This window comes from Pogoniulus pusillus, chromosome 28 (assembly GCF_015220805.1).
Source record: "Pogoniulus pusillus isolate bPogPus1 chromosome 28, bPogPus1.pri, whole genome shotgun sequence".
NCBI classification, from domain to species: Eukaryota; Metazoa; Chordata; class Aves; order Piciformes; family Lybiidae; genus Pogoniulus; species Pogoniulus pusillus.
In genome coordinates, this window is record NC_087291.1 from 7,095,796 (window position 1) to 7,119,953 (window position 24,158).

The window sequence follows — 24,158 nt, forward strand, 5'->3', positions numbered from 1 at the left end:
TCATTTTTGAATTTTTTTGCACAGCACCATTTTAATATTCCATTTTAGTACTCCACAGATTTTGCTTCTTTTATTACTGTTTAATATCTGCATCCAGTGATGCAGTGTATTTATCAACTGGAACAGGTGATTCCACATCTACTTCCAGTGATGCAGTGTATTTATCGACTTGAACAGGTGATTCCACATCTACTTCCAGTGATGCAGTGTATTTATTGACTTGAACAGGTGATTCCACATCCACTTCCAGTGATGCAGTGTATTTATCCACTTGAACAGGTGATTCCACATCTACTCCCAGTGATGCAGTGTATTGATGTGCTAGTTTGAAGCAAGCTAGAATGTTTTGGTAAGGAGAACTAGATAATAGGCTATTAAAGGTAAACATGGTTGTGTCTACTCCTCTCACAGTCACGCTGAGAGTTCTGGAAAGAAGAAGGAAAACATTTGATAACATTCTCCATTTTGTCTTTTCATTCTGCCTTTGTCTTCAGACCTAGCCACATCTCCTTAACCCCACTGCCACTAACCTTCCTTCTTAACCTCTTGGCTGCACCTCTATTTTTCCTGGGAACTGGGGTAAGGTTGAGAGGGGCCGGGGAAGGTGTTGGGGTGGTTTGAGAGCCCCTCCTGGGGACTCAGGTTTCTGGGAGGGGAGTTGTGCTTCTGTATTGTTTATCCTTTGTGTATTTCTGTATATAACTGTATATATTGTAAATAGCTGCTTGTATATTGTGCTGCTTGTAAATAAATAGCTTCATTTATATTCCTGGAGTCCTTCCTGAGTTAGCTGGGGCAAATACAAAGTGTGGGGGGCGGGTAAGAGCCCAAACCATCACAATTGACTTGAACAGGTGATTCCACATCCACTTCCAGTGATGCAGAGTATTTATCGACTTGAACAGGTGATTCCAAATAAATAATGTGCAGCAATCTGCTCAGTGGAGGGCAGAGTAGACTCTTCACAGGTCCTCAGCTACTCCATAAATTTTCCCTAGTTGATGTTCTTCTATTCTTCTTGTTTTGTCAGAATTTAGAACCCACATTCATTCCTCACGATGCGCATGATGGCAACAGACACGTTATTTGTATCTCCGATTTAAGTTGTCACAAGACATACATGTTTATTTGACAAACTGCCCTCAGTGGTGATTGCACGTGATTTGCAATATTCTTGCAGCTGAGCTTCTGACAGTTCATTTGCCACAGAAGATTATTTGAGAGGTTCACTAAGATGGAGCTTTCTTTCATTTGCAAACACATCTTACTCTGAACCATAGATGTCAGGTTCCACAGTCAATGATTGCCAAGTCTCCTGTTAACGAAGTTAACCTGAATTCCTTTTCTTAGAGACTGCAAACCATTCCTAGGCCTGTAAATTAACTTTATGCCAAAGCATTCTTCTTCCCTAACCTAAGAGTATGAGAAAGGCATGTCTTCTAAGAACAGGATTACTTCCCCGTGTAATTGCCTGCTTGAACACTGGGGATTCTCTGCCCTTACGTATGATTGAGCAAGTTTTGCTGGCATCTGTGCCTTAGTGCAGAATTCTCCCTGCCACTGGTATCCTTGGCTCAGTGAACAATTTTTAAATGGGAAATTCTCAGGCTAAACAGAAGAGTGTCTGTTCTGAATATGCAGACTAACATACACAGCTCCCTGTAACTGAGAAATCCAGAAATTAAAAACCTGCATTTTTGTAGGTAAATTTTGATCTGGGGCAGAGGAATAGGCAAATAGAAAAAAAAAAATGAAATGGCATGAAACCATTTGGAACTTCTGTCCCACACCTTTGCACTTCCAGATCACTGATCTAAGTCAGAGCCGCCCTGGGATTGCTTTAAATCATCTTGCAACTGTAACATCCTAAATGAAAAGAGTTTGACATCCTGTCATTTACGATGATACATCTACTCAAACAGAGAAAATTAGGGAGTGCTTGCTCTAATTTAGGGTTTATTTTGGTGAAAATTATAGTATAATCTCAAAACGTTTTTTAATTAAATTAAATTGACTTTATGAATTATTATGTCTGTAGATGCCACAAATTCTTGTTGTAAGTTGGGTATTCAGTGTAGAAGTGTAAGTGGAAATGGCAAAAAATTCAGAATTACAGACTTTGTATTTTGAGATGCTGTAAAAGCTATTAAATGGAAAGCTTCAGTCTATGCTGTTTACTGCCATTAAATAACTTGTTTACCTTTCACTGAGATAAACCTACAAAATTGTGTTATTGTTTCTGCCAGTTCTTTAAAAAATAATGCTAATTATCTCAGATTGTCTGAGTGAAACAACACGAAAGGTTTCAGTAAGTATTTCACTATAACCCATACTCAGCACAGAGCAGCTTATTCAATATCTATGTAATTGCAGGTTCTTACAAGATCCCTGAAATAGTTTCCATTTTATAATTCCAAGACAGACTAACACTGCAACAGTGGCTTAAGCTATTACTTCATGTTAGCTCCAGATTTCCTGACGTAGTCAAAACAAGACAAGAAAATGACTTTCAATTAGGCTACAAGTAACCGGAAATAAAAAGGCAGCTTTGATCTGTTTATCTGAAGCTTTATCCTTCTGAAAATGTGGAAGCCACTCAGAAAGTTGAACTGAGCAGGATTTCTATCTATTGTTTTGGGCATCTGGAACTAGTGGGGAATACAGTGCTTTACCAGCTTCACATTTTGTTGTTCCATTGCAGCCTGAGGCTACACAGTGCACTGCCAAGAGAAAACTAATTCAGCAATATAAATTAAAAATAGGATTCTCGTGACACAAACTTCATAAATACACTTTACTTGTATAATTATTTTACAGCAGTGATATGTATCCCTTATGGAATTTTCTCAAATACTGTGACATTTTTTATATGGCCAACATGCAGAGGCAAGCAGAAATAAAATGATCAGAATTGATATTGAAATATTAATCAGTTTTGCTTGTTTGTTTGTTTGGTTTTTTTTTAAGGAAGGTGTTGCCAAGCATTTCTTTATAATATTCAATTTCTTCAGAGCAAACATATGTAGATATTTTCAAGTTGACTTCAACAGTGTACAAATCAGAACTGTGATTTAAAAAGGTTACACAGATTCATGACTTCCTTGTGCAAGAGTCATAACAATCTTCTCAGTAATGATGCACTGTTATAAAAGCAGCTGAACATCGAGTGCTTAAACTATGCTTTATCTAAGACTCTGAAGCAAGTATTGGCTTTTCCTTACTATTTGGCAGAGGGGTGGTGACTTTAATAAAAGTCTTATCAACCTCAAAGCACCAAGGGCAGCGACTACCAGATTCAGACCTCTAGTCTTCTAGAGAGCGTTAGGACAAAATAATCAGCTTTTGAGAATCCAGAATAGTACGAGTGGCTGGTAGCAATCTATGCTCAGATAAGGCCCAGCAGTTAGAGAAGTTAATTGCCACAGTATAACAACAAGTTATTTGTTAAAGTTGGTTATTAGAAAGACCAACAGTGAAAAGTTATTAAAAGATGTGAAACTATCCAAGGAGATAAGGGATCCAAGACCATATTACCAGTTTAAAGAAACGAGTTAAAATTAAACATGCTTCTCACTTCATCACAATGGACTTAATGAGGTACGAAGGTATGAAGTAGGTAATGAAAAGATACAGTGCTAACTTATGCATTTATAAACAGATAACCAGATTATCTAGAAATCTACTCAGTTAATCAGCACTCAGCCTGGTATGGAGGTCTGAATAGCAGCACATCAGTCTTCTCACACAGAGACCTGCTCTCTAGTTCTACCCAAGAGTCTGCCTAAGCTGAAATGATTGTTATACTAAGATTCTTAGGGGGCTTCAATACAACTTCTTCCTAAAACAAATAAAACAGGGCCTACCAGCCCTTTGAGCTTTTTCCCAGCCCCATTTATTTGAAGTATCCTTTAAGATAGCTATTATCACCTCTGAAACTGATCTGCTCAGCAATTAGCTCTGGCTTGACAAATCATTTCCATCTCATTTTCATTTATTTCTCCCACAGAACAAAATGTCAGTGGCAATTTGTGAGCCCTCTCTCTTAGTTTGTATTTATGGATACTCTAGTTCTCTATCCTAGTAAAGCTTGAGTAAGAAAATGATCATTAATAATAATGAGCTTTAAAATATATTTAATTTGGTAAACTACTGCTAAAAAGTTTGATAGAATTACTCTGTCTCACAGATGCTTGAAGAAAGAACAAGTACACGGAAAAGAGTATGTTTTCTTTCTACAGACACTACTTATTATCAGGACATACTGTATTTGATCTGTAATACACAAGTGATAACATGACAACAGTGGACTAGGGATGAGAAAAGTTACATATGGGGCATTTTTCACTGGATTTGTTCATGTCTGTCCATCAGAAGCCTGGGCCCTTGCCCAGTCCCTGGCCCTGATACCAATACCAAAGGCAGAAAGCACTTAACTGTTCTCGAAAGTAAACCCTCCTGAGTCTTTGGAAGAAAAAAACCCAACCAAACAAGAAATAGGGAAACTGTTTATAAAGTGTTTAAATTGCAGGGGGAGGAAAATTAAGTAGCTTAACTGTCCTGACAACTTTCAGTGAAGTCATCAAAGCCAAATATTTTTAAAAACAGGCTTCATATAAATACAGGAGTAATATAATTTAAAAGTACTGACTTGACATTATGGGATACTAAATAACTCCTGTATTTCCACCTGTTCTTGACTGCTGCAAGAGTTAAGTGTTCTCCCTAGCTCAAAAGGTCTGAAAAATCCAGAGAATTTAGCAAACAAAGAGCAAAAAGAGATCTGCAGTGAAGTGAACATGTTCACACATCAGAAAGCAATCATTAAATAGTCTATTATTACAGGTGGTTAACCAGAACTTTTTTTTACTTGAGAGGTACAAACCATTCTGATTTCTTTGTAGGTGACCAGTGTTCTTTAACAGCTATTAGAAGTTACTGATATCAACCCAAAGTCCATCAGTTTTGTTTCATGATGGATAGACTAAAACATGCATCTGTTGACCTTGGTAGACCTGCCACATGGAATTCTTCTATTTAATCTTCATTCTGATTAATCTTTATTTCCTGCCTTAGAAAAATTCCTATTTGAATTGTGCAGATGATCCACACTGAGACAGTGTCTACTCACATGCCAACAAAAATATAAAATCTCCAGTTCTGATATTGTTAACGTTGAGGACTCATGCTTAATAAACCCACTATTGGTTTTTAAAGGCCCATGTATTTGATGGTACAAGTCAGTCTCCAAAACTGTAGCTTATTAGGGAAGACACTTATCTTACCATTTTAATACTCTTCCCCACTCCCTATTTATTCTGTCTTGATCACATGGCCACTTGCATATACCAGATTTGGTGGCCTTATCCTTGACAGCAGCTTGTGTGGCAAGAGATTCCTGGATAATGGTCTTGAGCAGGAGCAATTCCTTCTTTGCTGAGCCAACTCAAGAGTGAGCAACTTCCTCTGATAACATCACAAAGGCAATAGAGAAATTAGAAGAATAGGATCCTGTGAAGTAGCTATGCTCAAATGGCAGATGCCTGATACCAAACCCGTCCACATTATTCAAAAGATTTACATCTTGAAGAAGAATTACATCACGAAACATCTGAGAGCATCAGTTCCTCAACTCTCTAGACAACAGGCTGACCACTGTCAACCCTACTACCACGTGTCCACGTTACAGGCTTATTTTAAAAGTGTAAAACCTGCAACATCACCACAGTTCTTTGATTCAGCATCTCATGGCTATGCAAACTCTGCTTACAAACTCTGGCTCAATGTACTGAAGTAAGAGAAGTCTTTTTCGTGTTTAGGTCTGGAAAGTTGTGTTTGTGTTTGCCTTGCTTTCTTTGACAAACTAAACGGAGCGAACTCATATGTCACAATAAATACAGTTGGATGAAGGCAAAATATTGAAAAAACATTGATGTGGATATGCAAGAAAATAACTAAGACACTGTTTTCTTGGCACAAACTATAGGTTCCCTGATATACAGGGCACCAGGAATACCAGCATTTTTCATGCTTCAAGCAAATGGGCAAATACTAACCATTGCATTCAGTACACATTCAACTGCATTTCATAGAATCATAGAATCAACCAGGTTGGAAGAGACCTCCAAGATCATCCAGTCCAACCTAGCACCCAGCCCTAGCCAGACAACTAGACTATGGCACCGAGTGCATCATCCAGGCTTTTCTTGAGCACCTCAAGGGACGGTGCTGCCACCACCTCCCTGGGCAGCCCATTCCAATGCCAATCACTCTCTCTGGCAAGAACTTTCTCCTAACATCCAGCCTATACCTACTCCAGCACAACTTGAGACTGTGTCCCCTTGTTCTATTGCTTTCTATTTCTAGGTTTTAGTATTCTTTGGCTTCCACAGCAATGTTAGGAACGGCCCCACCTGCAACATAGGTAACAGGCAAAGGCTCTGCTTATTCTTACGCACATGCTTAATTTTGCAGAGGTGAGACCAGCCTGGGACTGCTATCCATCAGCAGGAGCTGTGGAATCATTTATGACTGTACAATGATGAGTGCCTTGTGCAGATGTTGAGGCTCTTTTTAGTCATATTTTTCCTCCAAATCATTAATAATATTGTAGCATTTTATAAACATAGGGAAAAGAGAAATCATAAAAAGGGATCTGGGGGGTGGGGAAGCACCTTCCTGGCAATTAAATATCTTTTTTTCTTTTTTTCCCTTTTAATTTTAAATAAAGCTGTCTGCGAATTTGAGCCTAGGGAGATCTTCATTAAAATCAATTAATAAGCCGGCCTCTCTGCTGAATAGCTTCCTGGAGACACAAAAAAAAGAGTCAAAGGAGGGTTTGGGAGCGAGGTGTGTGCGACTTCTGCCAACTTTTCCCCGAGGGCCGTAGCTTCACACCCCTGCCCCGCCTTATGTTGGTGGCAGCGGGGAGAAGGCGGGAAGGATCCGGCCCAGCTGCTCTGGGTGAGAGGTAAGCCAGAACCCACCTGGCAGCTTGCAGAAACTGCAGTCCCCGAGGCCTGGCCGGCCGCAGGGCGCGCAGGTGCCCCGGGCCTCTGGCTCGTCGCCGGGCAGGTGAGGGCTGGGTCTGGGGGCCTCGGTTTCCCTCAGACCGCCTCTCGGTTCAGCGACCTCGACGAGGACAGGTCGCACCCCCTCAGTACGGTGGATGTGACGGACGCGTTACGAGCCAGCTCCCGGCGGTCGCGAGAGCCCCTCGGGGCGGGCACCACCTTCCTGGCCCCAGCACCTACCCCAGCCGCAGCTCCCCCCCTGCCTGCCAGCCGCTACGGCAGTCCTTAATGCCACTGCCGCCTGTGAGAGGCTAAGGGGGAAAAGTTATCGGCAGGGCGCGTCCTCCTCCCCTCCCCACCCCCGCTCGGTGTCGGACCGCAGCTTCCGCCGCCCTTGCGGCGAGGCGGCGCGGGTGTCTCCCGGCGGCAGCGGGCGCGGAGGGCGGCCTGGGTGCCCTGCTCCTCCCGCTGCCGGCGGCCGCCGCCGGGGCAGCACAGCTGTTACAGAGCCGCGCTGGTCCCTCCTCCCAGCTGCGGCTGCCTCATCTCCCCCCACCCAGCCCGTCCCTCCCCTCCGCCGCTCCCGACGCTGCTGCTGCTGCCGCTGCTGCCGCCGCCGCCGCCTCCTCCCCACCCCCACCCTCTCTCTCGCTCCCCATCTCTCTCTCTCCGTCCCGTTCCCCCCTGCCCCCGCCTCTCCCCGCCCTGCCGCCGGCGGCCCTGGCAGAGCAGGCACCGCAGGGGGATCTCGATGTAACACCATGACAGGCATCGCCGCCGCCTCCTTCTTCTCTAACGCCTGCAGGTTCGGGGGCTGCGGACTCCACTTCCCAACCCTGGCAGAGCTCATCGAGCACATCGAGGACAACCACATCGGTGAGTGCCCGGTGGGCCAGGGCAGGGGCCGCGGCCGGGGCAGGGTAGGGCAGGCGGCGCGGGCGCCCCGCGGCGGGGGGCGTGGGGGCCGCGTGTGCGGCAGTGGCGTGGGGCGGGGTGTGGGGGGCACAAGGTGCAACGGGTGCCGAGGCTCAGTGGTGGCCGCCGGGGCAGGAAGGTCGGCGGGTGGTGGGTGAGGAGGGGCAGGGAGCGGTCCTGCGGGCGACGTGGAGGGCTCCTGAGGGAGGCGGCGTGCGGCGCGGCATGGGTGGGTGCGGGGAAAGCGTGCAGCCCGCCGCCGGCCCTGGTGAGGGGGAGTTAGTTTGCATTGGCAGAAGGGAGCGCAGGAGCCCGGAGGAGGCGGTGGAGGAGGGAGGAGGACGGGCACAGCACGCCGCCTGCTGCTTCCGCCCCGGCTCTGGCTGTCAGGGCTCCGGGGAGGGAGCCGCCGCCGCGGCAGCCATTCCGCTTCCTCCTCCTCCTCCTCCTCCCGCCGCCGCCACTGCGTCCTGTCAGCGCTGTTGCTAGGTGTGGTGGGGAGGACGGGTTGCGCTCCGGCCGCACCGGCAGCCGCAGCGCGGGAGGCGCCTGTCGGCGGCCGGACGGCGTGAGGGACGCTGGGGCCGGCGGCGCGGTGGGCGTGGAGGGAGAGCCCCGCGGCGGCAGGCGGGCGGGAGACCAGGCGGCGGCAGCGGCGGGACTGGCGGCTCGCGCCACCGGTGCAGCCTCTGGGACCGGCCCGGCGGGAGGCGAAGACGGCCGCGCTGGCACCCGCTGCCGCTAGCCGCCGAGCCCAGGGCAGGCCGCGGCGGGCGGGTCGGGCAGCGCCGCGCCAGATCATCACCTGTAGGCTCCCCCCGCACCGCGCAGCAGACGCTGCCCTGCCGGCCGCTGCCGTCTCCCTCTCCCTTCAGCCGCCCGTCCCGCCAGGGGCGCGGGGGCGGAGACGCCGCGGGGCCTGCGGGCGGCTGAGCCATGACTCGTCAGTGCCTTCCCGGGGAGGGCGCCTCATGGGCGGGCTGGCGGGAGCGTGCGCAGGGGCCGCCAGGGCCGCCCCTCGGCAGCGCGGGCGGTGCCCAGGGGAGGAGGGGGCGGTGCGGCTCCCGGCCGGCTGCGGACGCCAGCTTTGCTGCTACCCGCTCCAGCCGCACTGGCCTGCCCGCTCTCGGCCGGGCCCGAGGGATGCCAGAATGGTGGGTCTGTTGGAGGGTACCGCGCCGCCCGTTCTGGCTTCCAGCAAAGCACCTCCGTTCCTGCTCCGGCCCCAGCTGGGCACGGTCCCGCCGCTAGGCAGCCGTTACCTCGCACCTTCGTTCTTCGGCCTGCACAGGTGTGCTGCCTCGGCTTCTGGGATACTTTCTCCTAAAACTTCTCGACTTTCACTTCTTACTAATAAAATGAAGTGCTTAAACCGTCAGACGTTGATCTGATTCTTTGAAGCAAGCCAAGTTTTAAAATCAGGAGAAAGATACATGTTGTAAGTACCCAAGGACTGGAGACTCCCGTGTTTCACTTAGCAGTATGAGGAAGCAACATGCTGCTGCAGAAGGCTGAAGTTAGCATGCGTTGCAGTTTGTTAAGCTTTAATAGGCAAGCTTCACTACCTGAAAAACACTGAAGCTTAAATTGCAAGTGTAACGTTACATTGATGTTACAGGTCAGCAAGATGAAAGGTGTGGTTCTCGTAATTACCATGATGCCTAGTATGAGGTAACAAAACCACATACCACAAGACTCTGTAATTTATGACTCTACGTGCTGCAAATACACGGTTGTGATAGTGCTGAGAGTTTTCTTTGAGTCTTATTCTTAGGTTTTCCTGCACTGTGCATCACGTTGCACCAGAAAAACTGATGGGAAGCAGTTTCCCAGAATGAAAGTTTGTAAGTCATCTCGTGTATCCCTCAAGTGGATTATCAGCCCTTAGGTGCCACAGCCCACTGGGTGTCAGAAAAGACACTGTCCAGCCCACTGTGCATTGCTGTTTAATCCCCAGTCAGTGGTTCTGAGAGAACTTTCTGCTGAACTACTGCAATTTCTTAGTAATTGTGTATTTAATTTTATACCAATACTCATTACTTTATCTCGAGATCGAAATATTACAGCTGGAACACACAGGCATACATTTAACTGTGTCATTTGCCAAGACTTGCAGGACACAGCTGAAACGCTGCACACACAATGTCACACTTGCAGGTGATTGTGTACAGACTGGTGGAGAATGATGTAATGTTACTCATGCATCATCTTTCATATTTCACCTCCATGTGATGGCAGGTTAAATTTGACCTGCCTCTGAATACATGATATGGGTAGGTTATGTTACTCTCCTATATCAAACACTGGAAAAGTCAGTGGGGAGTTGCACTGGTGACACCAAGTATGGGTCCCATTTCTCACAGGGAGGCTCAGCTTTGTGGTTTGGTGAGGGGCATGTGAGGGGCAGCCTGAAGGATAAGGATCTATGAAAACCAGATAAGTACTCAGCCAAAAGACAAATAACCTTTTAAAAGGCAGCTGGAAAATAATGGAGTAAATGTCTGAATAGGAGCTTATGTTGGAATCACTTTCTCAGTAAGTCAGATTGCAAATGATGTCCAATTTTTGCTGTCATTCAGGAATAGAAATGTGTGTTGAAATTTATTGCTTCAAAAATTGACTAGTTTATGGCATGTAGAGCAAAGAGTAACATACCATATAAAACACATTGCTCTGGGCATTCTGCATGTGCTGCAGAAATAAAGAAAACTTGATTGAGTTAGATTCCATTATTTAATTGAAGTGGGTGATTGCTGGGCAGACAGTGTTCCAACACAGATAACAAACTTAGTGTTATGAACACCTCTGAGTGAGGAGGCATCCATGGCACAGCCTTTTGATGGTCTGTGCTGTAGTGCTGCTGCTTAGCCACATTTCATGGGATGGGTTAGTAATCATTCAGTGGAGTGCTGGTGGGAATTGCCAGTTACTTTGAAAAGTGTTAGTGCAGGCAGCCTATTGGATGAAATAAGTCAACTCTGAGGTGGTGCTATCTGCCTGTCAGCATATCACAGTATCACAGTATCACCAAGGTTGGAAGAGACCTCACAGATCATCAAGTCCAACCCTTTACCACACAGCTCAAGGCTAGACCATGGCACCAAGTGCCATGTCCAATCCTGCCTTGAACAGCTCCAGGGACGGCGACTCCACCACTTCTCCGGGCAGCCCATTCCAGTACCTAATGACTCTCTCAGTGACGAACTTTCTCCTCACCTCGAGCCTAAATTTCCCCTGGAAATATCAGCTGCTTTCTGAGGTTTTGCATTTGTGTATTGAAGGCTCATGAAGACATAGGCTAGCTTGGGACCACTACTCTGGGGTCTTCATAAAGCCCTACTTGTGTCCTCTGTGATGAGACCATGTTCTGCAGGAGGAGCTTTTTAAGTCTCTAGCAGTACTGTCAAACAGCATATTCACATTTTCTGTGCCTCACAGCCGAAAATAGGCATTGATTTAAAACTGCTGACTAATATATGCTTCTCTATGATTTTTTTTTTCTACTAGCATGTTGTCCAAGCAACTTGAAATGCTGTTGCTTTCTCTGCAAGTGTGTTGAGGAGTTTTAAGCCTTCTTTTCTAGGCCATCTCCCTACTTTCTTGGTTTTGGCTGGTCTTATCCCTTGTAGGTAGTTTGGTTGCATTTTCTGATACCTAGTTTGGGAGAAAAGGCCTAATTTACTCCTATATGCCATTTTTACACTATAGAATGGAATGGACTTAAGCCAATCAACTCCCAAAGTACTGTCAAGAGAGGAGAGGAGGAAAAAAAATCCAATCCTGCGCTGCTGAGTATTCAGCTGTGACAACATAGTAAATTGTATTGCATTTCAGCAGTACCAGTAGTGTTTTCAGCTGTGATGTTAGAAATGGCACCTCTGGTTCCATAATGTTTTTGAAATAACCTTGAAATCTTAACTTGGTATAAATAATCTTCTGAAGCATTTTCAGCTGTTCATAGTAGTCCAGAGGGTCATACACTTTTGTTTCTGGAAGTTCTGGTGAGCTCCCTTCCGTGGGATTTCATTCTTCCTTAATCTACCTATAGTTGAACTGCCTCTTTTACAGTGAGGGGGGAGTGTGTGTCAAGTAGCTCCTTGAAGCTAGTTGCTAACACAAAGTTTGCTCTGAAACCGAAGAGCCAATATTTAAGCTGAGTCTCTTAATTGGGTTTTGACATCTGTTTGTTTAATTTTTGCTCTATATTGTAAGTGAAGAATGTTTTTAATCACATGTACAGGTGAGGATTTTGCTTTTATGATCCATTGTGTGTTCACTTGGTTTATGATGAGTACTGACATTCCATACACTTGTGCAGCTCAGTGGCTGATTTGATCAGTCCTGCTTCTCTTGAGACTCAGTGAGTATTAAGGAAATGGAAGGAAATGAAATGAGTGTCTGAACATATGGTCTTGGGCCTGAAGAGATGGATGAGTGGATGGAAAGAGATACAGAAGATAAATCTGAAGATGCTCTTACCTTAGTGAAAGTAGAGTTCGCTAATTGTATTGCCGCTAGAAGAATTTGAAGGAAAGATAAAAGACTATCTGCTTATACAGTAATTACACAAACTAAGATCATTTACTGTTGCTGAACATTTCATCATAACTTTATAAGAAGTCACAGCACTGGATAGCTTCCAGTGAGGTATTTCTGTAGAATTGGTGTCGGAACTGGAAGCTGTGATGCTTCTCTTCAAAACTGACCCAACAGCTGTCTTGTGACAGAACAGTACTTGCTATGGGAAGAGTCAGATTCTTTCCTAAGTGATAGGATTAAAAGTGGAAAAAAAAACCTCTTCAATAAAAGAATGGTTGCATAAGGCAGACCAAAATCTTACATATCAAATACTACCCATCTGTAAAGTTCAGGTATATAGAGGAGAAAAGAGACTTATGACATTCTGTGTCTGGTGGTAACTTTGACGTCTGTTATCTTCAGTGACTTCAATTCTCATTTAATATTAGGCAAAGGGACAGATTCCACAGTAAAAAGCTTAAGTGGTTTAGTAATCCATTGGCTGAATGCATGCAGCTGGCTTAAAGCTACCTTCTTCAATACTGCATGCAGCTGGCTTAAAGTTACCTTCTTCAATACTTTGTCAGAAATGCTAGCAACAGTTGTGCTGTGTCCTCACTTTGATAGTGTGTCCTCACTATTGAATTACAAGCTTGCAGTGAGCATGTGCAAAAATGGCATTTGGTGTTCCTAAAATGTGTGCTTCACTCTCCTGTGTTGCCCAAACTTCCACCAACATGTTGGATAAAGTGCAGTATTACCTGGATGGCAGCTTCTTTATTGGAGCCTGCAGTATGCTGTGTGTAAGTGTAAAAAGGTGCAACACTTCTGTGGTGCTTCAGGTGAGGATGAGAGGCAACACACCAGTATTGATGGAAGGCCCAGCAAACTTAGGTCTGTATGGAAGATTTTAGTCACTTGAAGCTGATCTCTTCAGAAGAGTGTGAACATTGTTAAAGAGGTATTTGCTCACTGTGTAATTTACCATTCAGAGGGGAGACTGGCTGTTTTGAAGAGGTGGCAGGTCTTAGCCCAGAGCTTTTTACACTGAAGGCGATGTGACTTGGTATATGGGATGCTTGCTTCGTTGCCAGAAATGCAGAGGAATGTATGGCCCCACAAAATAAGTGAGCAGTTGTGTATTTTCCTCAACAGTAGTACTAAATACTGTTCATGGAAAGCAACCTGCCACATACATGGCAACATTTATCTGAAGTTTGGCCCCCTCTGCAGAGCTGCATCCCAACCACTGGCAGGGGTTACTCTTTTACAGCAATAGATATACGTAAAAATAAGTCAGAAAATGAAAAACTGAAAAAACACCAGGTAACTTCTAGCAGTAGTGTTGTACTTGTGTAGGCCATGCCTTTGGGGTGAAATTTGTAGTGATAATCATGCCTAATCATCGGGGATGTGAGGAGCATGTTCGTAACTAATCTGCGGTCCTTAGAAGAGCTGTAAAATAATCTGGTGACTGCCAGTCAAATTATCTTTTCTCCCCCCCCCACTTCACCATTTCTTAGGGAATGTGAAAAGACCAGGAATTGTATAATTAATTTGAGGCAGAGGGCATGCTAGTAGATGAAGAAACATACCCATTCAGTCTGGAGACAATCTTTCCTACCATTCCTCCTTCTTTTATAATGAAAATAGATACGAGTAAACAGGAATATTTTGTGTGAAGCTACAGAACACTTTGATGCAAAAGAAATAAGCACTGGAGGTCATCTGCTTCTGGTGTACGCTTTATGTTCCTCCTGAATGTGGGTTTTTTTGGTCTCTCCTTTTAGTTATTTTTTTCTTGAATAATCCCTGTTGAAATGTGAAAATTAATTTTTGTCTTTAATAAGCACCAGTAATTCAAAATTTGGATGATAAACATCTCAGTAAATAGTGGCTATGTACGCTTTGAGAAGAGCAGATACGAAGATTTGTTAATTTGAAATGGTGGCAATTAGAGAATTGATTTGATCAATCAGCTACATTTAACCAAAAAATTGCCCTTGGCTTTAAGGGACTGTCTCAGTGAACAGTTTCACAATTAAAATTAAACAACCAAATCTTGTTACTCAGTTTCTAATTCTATCTTGAGACTTGGATATGCTTTAGGGGAGTACATATGGTTTTTTATACTTTAGTTACAAGAGACTGGAGCAATATTCTGATGTGTAGAATAAAGGAAATACTCCAGTTTATGATTTTGTATTTTTTCCTTGCTATCTTTTATTCACGTCTTTTGCCCTGAATTCTTAGGGGATTTGCTCTTAACTTTGTGTTGTCATCAGCAAGGGAAATGGATTTCTTCACCAGAGATGCTGATAAAACTGCAGTGCTGGTTGTGTCTTTGATGAGAGCCCAGGATGGGGTACATTATTGCTGTACAGTTTCATTTAAGATATTGCAGTTCATTAAAGAATGGATTGACTTGAATACAGATATTAGTTATATCTGTTTATAATGTTCCATCTCATGTTACAAAGGATAGAGTAGGCATAAGAAATTTATCAGTTTAAGGGAAAAAAAAGAAATTTTCACAGAATCACAGAACCTTAGAGGTTGGAAGGAACCTCCAGAGATCGAGTCCAACCTCTCTGCCAAAACAGGGTCCCCTAGGGTAGTTCACACAGGACTGCATCCAGATGGGTCTTTAAAGTCTCCAGAGAAGGAGACTCCGCAACCTCTCTGGGCAGCCTGTTCCAGGGCTCTGTTGCCCTCACTGTAAAGAAGTTTCTCCTCATGTTGAGATTAAACCTTCCATGTTCCAGTTTGTAGCTGTTGTTCCTTGTCTTACTGCTGCTGACTACTGAAAAGAGATTTGCCCCATCCACCTGACACCCAGCCCTGAGATATTTGTGCGCATTGGTGAGATCTCTGGCCAGTCTTTTCTTTTCCAGACTAATAGCCCCAGGTTTCTCAGTCTCTTTGCAGGGGAGATGTTCAAGTCCCTCAGTCATCCTTATGACCCTCCACTGGACTCTCTCCAGCAGGTCTGTGTCTCTCCTGTAACTGGGGAGCCCAAAACTGGACACAGTATTTCAGGTGTGGTCTCACTAGAGCAGAGCGGGAGAAGAAGCTAAGGGGGTCAGTACTCTATAGTTAAAGAGATTAGCATTTTAATTGTGCATCAATTCTGAAACTTTTCTTCTGATTTTGAGATTTTTGGCACTAAAAGAAGCCATCTTGTTTTCTGAGAGCTTTTTGTGAAAAGCTGAGCACTTTCACTTTGAAATGTTGGTATTACTGAAATTAGTCTAACAAAATGGTTTGTGAGGTTGTTTTTTTTTTTTTTTTTTAATTTAGGAAGTACTTGGACATTTCTGAGATTTTTTTTCTCCTCTCCTTTCTCTTTTTCTCCTTTACTCCCTAACCTCTACTCTGACTGCTTCGTCAAACTTGAATGAACTGCAAATGTCTTTGTTCCTTTTGGAATTTAATTTTTGCTTCCCCACATATTTTGACAGACAGTAAATAGTCACCGAGTAGACAAATATCCAGGTGTGCCGTGGCAAGGAGAAACAGAATGTATCACTTATTTCTTCATCAGTGTGTAACATAGTCACTGTCTTGCTTTCTGGGAACTCTTGCAGTTACCCCAATAGGAGGAAGCGGAGCTGTAACCTGGTAGCACATTTAAGACATGAGATCCAGTTTCACTGCTATGTGAGATTGGCATGGGTACGTGAATGTGAGCCCAGCCCCTTATGTGGTAGATGACAGTGGTGGTGTGTGCAGTGTGCAGAGCAGGTGTTCTGTTTTGGTGCAGTCCTGCTGCGTATCTTCATCAGGGAATGTGTGTGTGTCTGTATTGCTGTTATGGGAGTGACATCAGAAGTAATTTGAAGGCTTCAGGTAAACTTTAGATGCTTGCCCACTTGCAGGTGAAAGCTGCATTCAGATCCAAGTAGATTTGGTGACAGTCTTGTTGGGAAATGCTGGAAGTTTGCATGACTCTCTAGTATGGAGTGTTACACCTTCTCTAACCTGCTGTTGAGTAGAGGAGTGTCTGCTACCTTGCTTGCATCACTGATGGTTGTACTGGGTTAAAAGGATTATGTGAGAGCTGCTAAGGTCCTAGGTTTGATGCAAAATGTAGTGACAGTGAACCAGTTGTGTACTTATCTCTTTCAGTCTGGGCCAGGGAACTTTTTTTTCCTGTTTATCCTGTTAAAGTCCTGTGGGATGCTTGCAGAGCCTTCCCACGGAGGTGTCAGGTCTTCATTATATGAACATTTGTGGTTTGGTTTGTTTGTTGTTTTGGGGTTTTTTTTGCATAGAGGGAGCTGAAAGATAAATGGAATTACATAGCAAAACTCAGATAACTTTTTTCCCCTGTGAATTGTTTGGGTCACATTGCAAGAGCTTCCTGACTCACTTAATGAGTATGCTAATGTGAAAAAGATGGATTTATGGAAGAGAAGTGAAAATTCTCCAGAGCAGTGACAGCACAGAAAGGGCAAGAGGCTTAGGAGTGTGCGGTTTGAGTACTCAGGCTTGGGTTATACATCCAAATGCAGAGTACATGAATGCCATGCTTAACAGTAGTTCTAGATTTGGTCCCTGCCCTAGGGTAGCTATCTGGAGGGTTAGCTACTTGTACCTAATGTCTTAGATCCATAGAACACCAGGTTGAAAGCCACCTCAAGAATCATCTAGTCCAACCTTGCAGGTTAAGAATATAGTTTAAGTGAGATGGCCCAGCACCCTTTCAAGCTTCTTGCTCATGTTTCAGCTATCCAGAATAACCACTTCCTTGCTGGCAAGTTCTTTCTGGTGAGATTATGAAGAGCCTGTCTTCAGAACAGAGCAAATACCTCATATTTGACGACAGGTACCTTAAAGCAATTACCCAGGGCTCTCATTGGACCAGTTTCAACAGAGAGAGAGTCTGTACTGGACACGTAGTTCTATGGCAGGGAGTTTTAGTGGCTCACTCAACCTGCTTCCAGAGCCAGGAAAAGCTTGTTCAGATATGCAACAATAATTGGATGCCCAGGATGAGAAAAAAGTATTTGTTGCTTTTACCTTCTGAGGATACTTTTTTCTGCATTGCATTTTGATGTTAAGTGGTTGTGCAATATTGAAAAATATACTGCCTTTGAAAAAACTTTACCTGATGAGTTTTAGTTCTGTGGCAATTCTCACATCTCTGAGTTAGAAATCACTGTGAAATAGATGGGCAAGAAGTTCTGTAGCTGCTGGTGCTACACCTGTGCTGTATGTATAGCCTCAAATGTATTTCAAATACTGAAACCAATATAATAAAAAAATAACATTAATTTATAAGCTTAATGAATGTGCTGGAGATAGAGCAGGTTAATTTGAAAGCTGCATTTTTTTATCCCATTTGCAACCTAACTTTTTCCTTTCTTTTGTAACTAAAAAGGGTAGTTCCTTTAGCAGTATCATCCTAATTCTATGTTATTCCACTGACCTCTAAAGTGTGATGAGTGTACAGCTAGTCACCCCTTCTGTTCTTGCAGATACCACAGCATGCCAGCCACAGGATTGCTTACTACTTCAAACTATTCTGGAAATGAAAGAATGCTTCTTCCCTGACCCTTGCCTATATGGAAGCCAGGCATGTGCATTTGGAAATCAAATCCTTAATATTGGAAAAAGAGTGGAGTTTTGCTGCAGTGGTGTCAGTGGCTGCTAAAGATACTTGGTACTGTGTTAATTAAAACTGAGCCCAAACACATAATTTCATAGTTGTTTGTTCTGTAGTACCAGGTGTGCAAAAATGTTGAATGGCTCTCCAGTTTAAGAGGGACAGGAATCTGCTGGAGAGGGTCCAGTGGAGGGCTATGAGGATGATTAGGGGGCCAGTGAAGAGCATGGCTTATGAGGAGAGGCTAAGTGACCTGGGGCTTTTTAGTCTGGAGAAGAGAAGACTGAGAGGGGATTTGATAAATATTTATAAGTATCTGAAGGCTGTCAGGATCCGGGGACAGGCTCTGCTCACTGCTCACTGGGATAGGACAAGGAGCAGTGGGCATAAATTGCAGCAAAAGAGGTTCTGCTTCAACACAAAGGGGAACTTCTTTACTGTGAGGGTCCCAGAGCACTGGAACAGGCTTCCCAGAGAGGTTGTGGGGTCTCCTTCCCTGGAGCATTTCAAGGCCTGTCTGGATGTGTTCCTCTGTGATCTGTGTTAGATAGCATTGTCCTGCTCTGGCAGGGGGGTTGGACTCGCTGATCTCCTTGGGTCCTTCCCAACCCCTAACATTCTGTGAGCCTGTGATTTCTTTATGATCTCTAATGGTGTTTTGTGGCTAGAACTGTGGCATGGAACTGAGCATACAGTTTTCTAGAAGGTGTTGTTAACTTCCACAGTGTAATAATATAAAATTATTTGAAATAATAATGTTATCATTTATTTTATTTATTAGTTGTTGTATTCTATTGCACTTGCTGTATTGATAACTCAGAACAAGCATTCATGCTGATCTTCCTGCATTTGGGATTCAAGATGTTAATTGTAATTGAAGGTCAAGTAAATGTTTCTTTCAGGAGTCTGTAGAGATGCAAGTGGTTAGGACAGTAGGAAGACCCCATATATTTAATTTATTTTTGGCAAGCTGATACACAATGGTAAACTGTCTGAGGTAAGAAGGGGGAAAAACCTTCCATTATTTGTATTTTGGGAAGACGTTTGCATGGGATTAGTCATCCTTTCACAACTGAAAAAGCAACATGCAGACTGGGGGAGGTTTTCTGTTTATGTTGACCTCTAGAAGAAAGACAAAACTTTGCATCACTCTTCTGTTTTGCCGTAGCTCTGCCTACTAAACCAGGAAAACTCAACTTACCTCATCGCCTGCCAACATTCTTCTTATCTGCCAAGTCCTAACTATAAGAAAAAAAGATAATTCATTCTAAGAAGTAGGATTATTAATTCTGTACCTATCTGTTAACTGTCTGTGGAGGAAACTACTCCAGCAGTGCCTAGCTTTTGATAACTCATAATGTTCAGCAGAGTGTTCTGCTATGTATACACAGACCATAGCTCTGGGTGCCCCAGAGGCTGAGGGAACTGGGGGTGTTTAGCCAGGAGAAGAGGAGGCTCAGGACAGACCTCATTGCTATCTACAACTACCTGAAGGGAGGTTGTAGCCAGGTGGGGTTGGTCTCTTCTCCCAGGCAACCAGCAACAGAACAAGAGGATATAGGCTCAGGTTGTGCCAGGGCAGGTCTAGGCTGGATGTTAGGAGGAAGTTCTTCCCAGAGAGGGTGATTGGCATTGGAATGGGCTGCCCAGGGAGGTGGTGGAGTTGCCATCCCTGGAGGTGTTAAAGAAGAGCCTGGATGAGGCACTTAGTGCCATGGTGTTGATTGGCTAGGACTGGGTGCTAGGTTGGACTGGATGATCTTGGAGGTCTCTTTGAACCTGGTTGATTCTATGATTCTCCTGTTCTCTCTTGTTCCATAGATGAGTGGTTTATTGGAGCCTTTCTATTGCTGCTGCTACTGCTTCTCTGTCCTGGCACCACTGAACTGCTTTATCCTGTAAAATCTCAAAGCCTGCTTTTTTTGTGGGTGCTGATTGTTCTAATATTTATTTTTGATGCTCTGAAGGCCAAGAGTGGCTTAGAAACAGGGCACTTAACACATGCATGATAGTACTTGTGTTGTTTAGGCCCCTGTATTAGTAGGTCTCCTGTACAAATGCAGAGGGTGGCTTTCTTTACCATGTGTATGATAATTGTCATTCAATCCAAAGAACTAATGCTAAAATGCCTGTTTTCCAGGTTGAGATGACTTGGACCTGCACAGAATGACTCCATTCTTTACTATTGTCTAATATATTTTTCCTAATTTCCCCTCTCTTCTTTAGAGAGGAAACAAGTAAGCAGAGTATAGCAAGGGGTAAAGGTGAAGAAATCTGAAGTGGAAGCAAGTTCTTGGTTGGGTTTTTGAATCTGTCAAGTGGGGCAGAGTTATTGAACAGAAGCCATGTATCTTCTTGATAGTCAGAGACATTCCTAATTCAGGAGCAAGTATACCCACCACCCTCTGTGTCCTGACTCTGGGGTTGGATGCTTGGGTTTATGCATGCAGTCTGCTTGAGGCAGAGATTCAGAGTCCTTAAGGGATGTAAAAAGCATCCACAGTACACCGTCTACAAAGTCTTCATGTAATTTATCTTGGAGACATCTCTTGTTTGCATCACTAAATGACTTCTCATATCAGGTAGTTTTTATAGGTTATTGTAGCTGCCTTTTCAAGCTGTCACCTCTGCAGGTGCTGTTTAAAACTCATGTTATGTAGATCACACTCCTTAAGAGCAGCATTAAGGGTCTGGATACAGGTAACTCCCCTTTATATTTTCATTTTGAAGCTGAACTTCACATATCTGAGACTTGAAATGTTTTGCCTGGCTTTGCTGCTCAGGATGTTGAGAACTGTATGCTCAACCCAAAGCACTGGCTCTCAGCTACTATGTATGAAGAAGCACTTGCAGTGAACACATAAAAACTCTCCTCAGAGAGACTCCTGTTCTTCCAAGACTACAGTAGACTTTCTCTTAAGGTCAGTCTTAAAGCCATGTTTGGAAGTTTTAGATTCACCAAACATTGGTCTGGTGACCCATCTCTCATAAATAAATGCTTTTCTCTTGCCTTTTTTTGCTGTTGTAGCAGAACTACTCTTTTTTGTTTGTTGGATTTTGCTTGGTTGGTTTTTATTTGTGGCTTCTTTTCCCTGCCCCAATTATTTGGGGTTTTTTTAAATTTCTCCCCTTTCAGTCCCAGTGGTTTCACAGCTGTATGAGGTTTGACTGAGCTGGAGTTACTTCTCCTCAAAGCATCTTTATAGTGTTGTGTTTTGCAGTGCTGTAGCTGAGTGTTGATAACACAGCAGTGTTTTGGCTACTGCTGAAGGAGCACCCAGGCTCTGCTTTTGCAACATTTCCCTGCCCCGAGAGTATGCTGAGAAGTGGGTGAGATCTTGGGAAGGGACACAGCTGGGCCAGCTGACCCAAACTGACCAAAAGGGTATTGTCAGCTATGATATATAAGCTAAGAAAAAGAAGGAAGTGTGGGGAGGTTTGTCCATGCTGTTTGTCCTCCAGAAAGAACCCTGTACTACACAAAGAACCCTGTTTCTTGGATAGTGACAGTGACCACCTGCTGATGGGAAGTAAAGAACAGCTTCTCTCTATACTTTTGCTTCCATGCACAGGCTTTGCTTGTGCTTCACATTGTTAAGCTGCTTCTATCTTATTACAGGCCTTTTGTTATATTTTGCCCTCTTCCCTGCTTATGTAAGAAGAGGAGTGATAGAGTGGTTTTGGAGGGCTTCTGGCCCTCAGCCAGGACCAAATCACCACAACAGATCTATATTCAAGATCATAAAGGCCTTCCCTTCTGGGTGCTTGGTTGCTTTCTCCCTTGTTGATATGGTAGGTGGCTTAGATAAGCAAGCTTAGTAGTTTCTCTTGTAGGCAGTCTGCAGGTAGTTTTGAGACTACTTTTTGTAGACATTCAGAAGAATGTCCAGAAAGTTCCTCTCTCTCGTTTAGAATTTAGTACCAAGATAGAGCATTAGCTCTTAAACTGCTACACACAGCCTCTGAACATTCCCAGCTAGAGGCATTTTTTGGTGCCTGTGATGTTTTTTTGGCTTCGTAACCCATAGTGGGTCCTTCTGTAATTGCTTTCCCCTCCTCCTTTAAAGCCATGCAGCCGCAGTGTCTTTGGCTGATGAAGTTCATGCCTACTTGCTGCTTGAAGAATCACTGCCTTACATTTGTTATCCACCTGACTCCCTTATAGCCTGTTGATTTTGTACTGGAAGTGACTTACCTGTGAGCTTCCAGGTCCACCAAGTACTTCAACTCTTCATGAGCAAGCAGAAGGAAGCAGCTAAACAAAGAGAAGCTCAGCCTAAGGAGACCCAGCACCTGTGGGTGATATGATCATAAGCTTCCTATCCTGCCTAGACGGGGGGCCACACCAGGCCCCCCGGCCTTTAGATCCCCTCCACCATTCACCCAGTGCACACCACAGGGACTCACCAGTGATGATGTGAGGAGGCTCCCTCTGCCCAGTTGGGCAAGCTTGTGGCTTGCCTTTCCTGGAGCTGATTATAAAGGGGAGTGAGGAGGGAGGGCAAAGTGGCCACACCTGGGATGGGAGGAGTCTCAACAGCACCCAGGTGCTCTGGGTTTGGGGGGAAAAGGTCAAAACACAGTGTGGGGTGGGAAAGGAGCAGATATGGTGGAAAAGGGAAGCTGGGGACAGAATGGCTGGAGAGCAGCCAGGAAGAAAGGGACCTGGGGGTGCTGGCAGATAGTAGGCCAGCAGTGTGCCCAGGTGGCCAAGAGAGCCAATGGCATCCTGGCCTGCATCAGGAACAGTGTGGCCAGTAGGACAAGGGAGGTTATTCTGCCCCTGTACTCAGCACTGGTCAGACCACACCTTGAGTGTCCAGTTCTGGGCCCCTCAATTCAAGAGAGATGTTGAGGTGCTGGAACATGTCCAGAGAAGGGCAACAAAGCTGGTGAGAGGCCTGCAGCACAGCTCTGTGAGAGGCTGAGGGAGCCTGGAGAAGAGGAGGCTCAGGGCTGACATTGTTGTCTACAACTACCTGAAGGGAGATTGTAGCCAGGTGGGGTTCAGTCTCTTCTGTCAGACAACCAGCAATAGAACAAGGGGACACAGTCGCAAGTTGTGCTGAGGGAAGTTTAGCCTGGATGTTAGGAGGAAGTTGTTGTCAGAGAGAGTGATTGGCATTAGAATGGGCTGCCCAGGGAGGTGGTGGAGTCACTGTCCCTGAAGGTGTTCAAGAAAGTACTGGATGAGGCACTTAGTGCCATGGTCTAGGTGACTGGGTAGGTCTGGGTGCTAGGTTGGACTGGATGATCTTGGAGGTCTTTTCCAACCTGGTTGATTCTATGATTCTATGACCTCTTCTGCTGACTTGTACACTGATCTGCTTGCCATGAGCCCATTGCAGCTTCCCACCTTTGAACCTCTGGAGTTAACCATCACACAGTCCTGCTTGGTGGCAGCTTTTAGAATCTAGGAGGCAGGGCTTATGCTAAGCTGTGCAGTTTGAAGCTACCTAGAATGTTTTTGTGAAAAGGACTAGATCCTAGGCTGTGAAATCAAAACAAGAGTGATGTCTACTTCCCTCATAGGGTTGCTGAGATGTATAAAAACATAAGTCAAAACATAGATAACACAGCATTATTCTCACTTGGGCTGCTGGCTGAGCTGCATCTCTCTAACCTCACCCTCCGTTTTGGACTAACCCACTTTGCTTCCTAACCCCCTGGCTGAGCCTCCATTCTTCTGTGGGACTGGGGTAAGGTTGAGACGGGTAGGGGGAAGGTGAAGGGGCAGTTGGGAGCCCCTCCTGGGGCCTCAGGTTTCTGGGAGGGGAGTTGTGTTTCTGTATTACCTTTGATCTTGTGTATTTCTGTATATAACTGTATATATACTGTAAATATCTGTTTGTGTATCGTGCTAACTGTAAATATAAGCTTCATGCATATTTCCAGAGCTGGCTGAGTCTAGTCTGGGTGATCTCTAAAGTGGGGGGGGGGGGGGCAGGTAACACCCAAACCATCACACAAGCCCTCAAGAAAGCAGGGTTGTTGGTTTATTGGGGATTTTTTCCCAGCTTTTTACTAAGAGCAGAATATCTGTATGAAGACTGTTACCAGAAGATTTCATGTTTGCACGTGGGTAGCTACAAATCTGCTTTGGATCC

The 24,158-nt window shown here is 44.7% G+C and overlaps 1 protein-coding gene and 1 long non-coding RNA gene across 2 annotated transcripts in view; one reads left to right on the forward strand and one right to left on the reverse strand.

Moving 5' to 3' along the window:
• The first annotated feature begins 7,601 nt into the window (after positions 1–7,601).
• The window catches only part of JAZF1 (JAZF zinc finger 1), a 186,967-nt gene continuing 170,410 nt past the window's right edge, over positions 7,602–24,158 (forward strand). The window contains exon 1 of the mRNA XM_064167022.1: positions 7,602–7,886. Coding sequence (XP_064023092.1) covers positions 7,772–7,886 — 115 coding nt within the window. The 5' untranslated portion in view covers positions 7,602–7,771. The remainder of the gene's footprint in view (positions 7,887–24,158) is intronic.
• On the reverse strand, positions 15,758–22,495 carry LOC135187944 (uncharacterized). Its single transcript, XR_010307513.1, has 4 exons — positions 22,459–22,495; positions 22,247–22,344; positions 19,253–19,293; positions 15,758–16,723 (listed from the first exon to the last, which is right to left on the reverse strand). It is a non-coding gene; the product is annotated as an uncharacterized LOC135187944 (long non-coding RNA).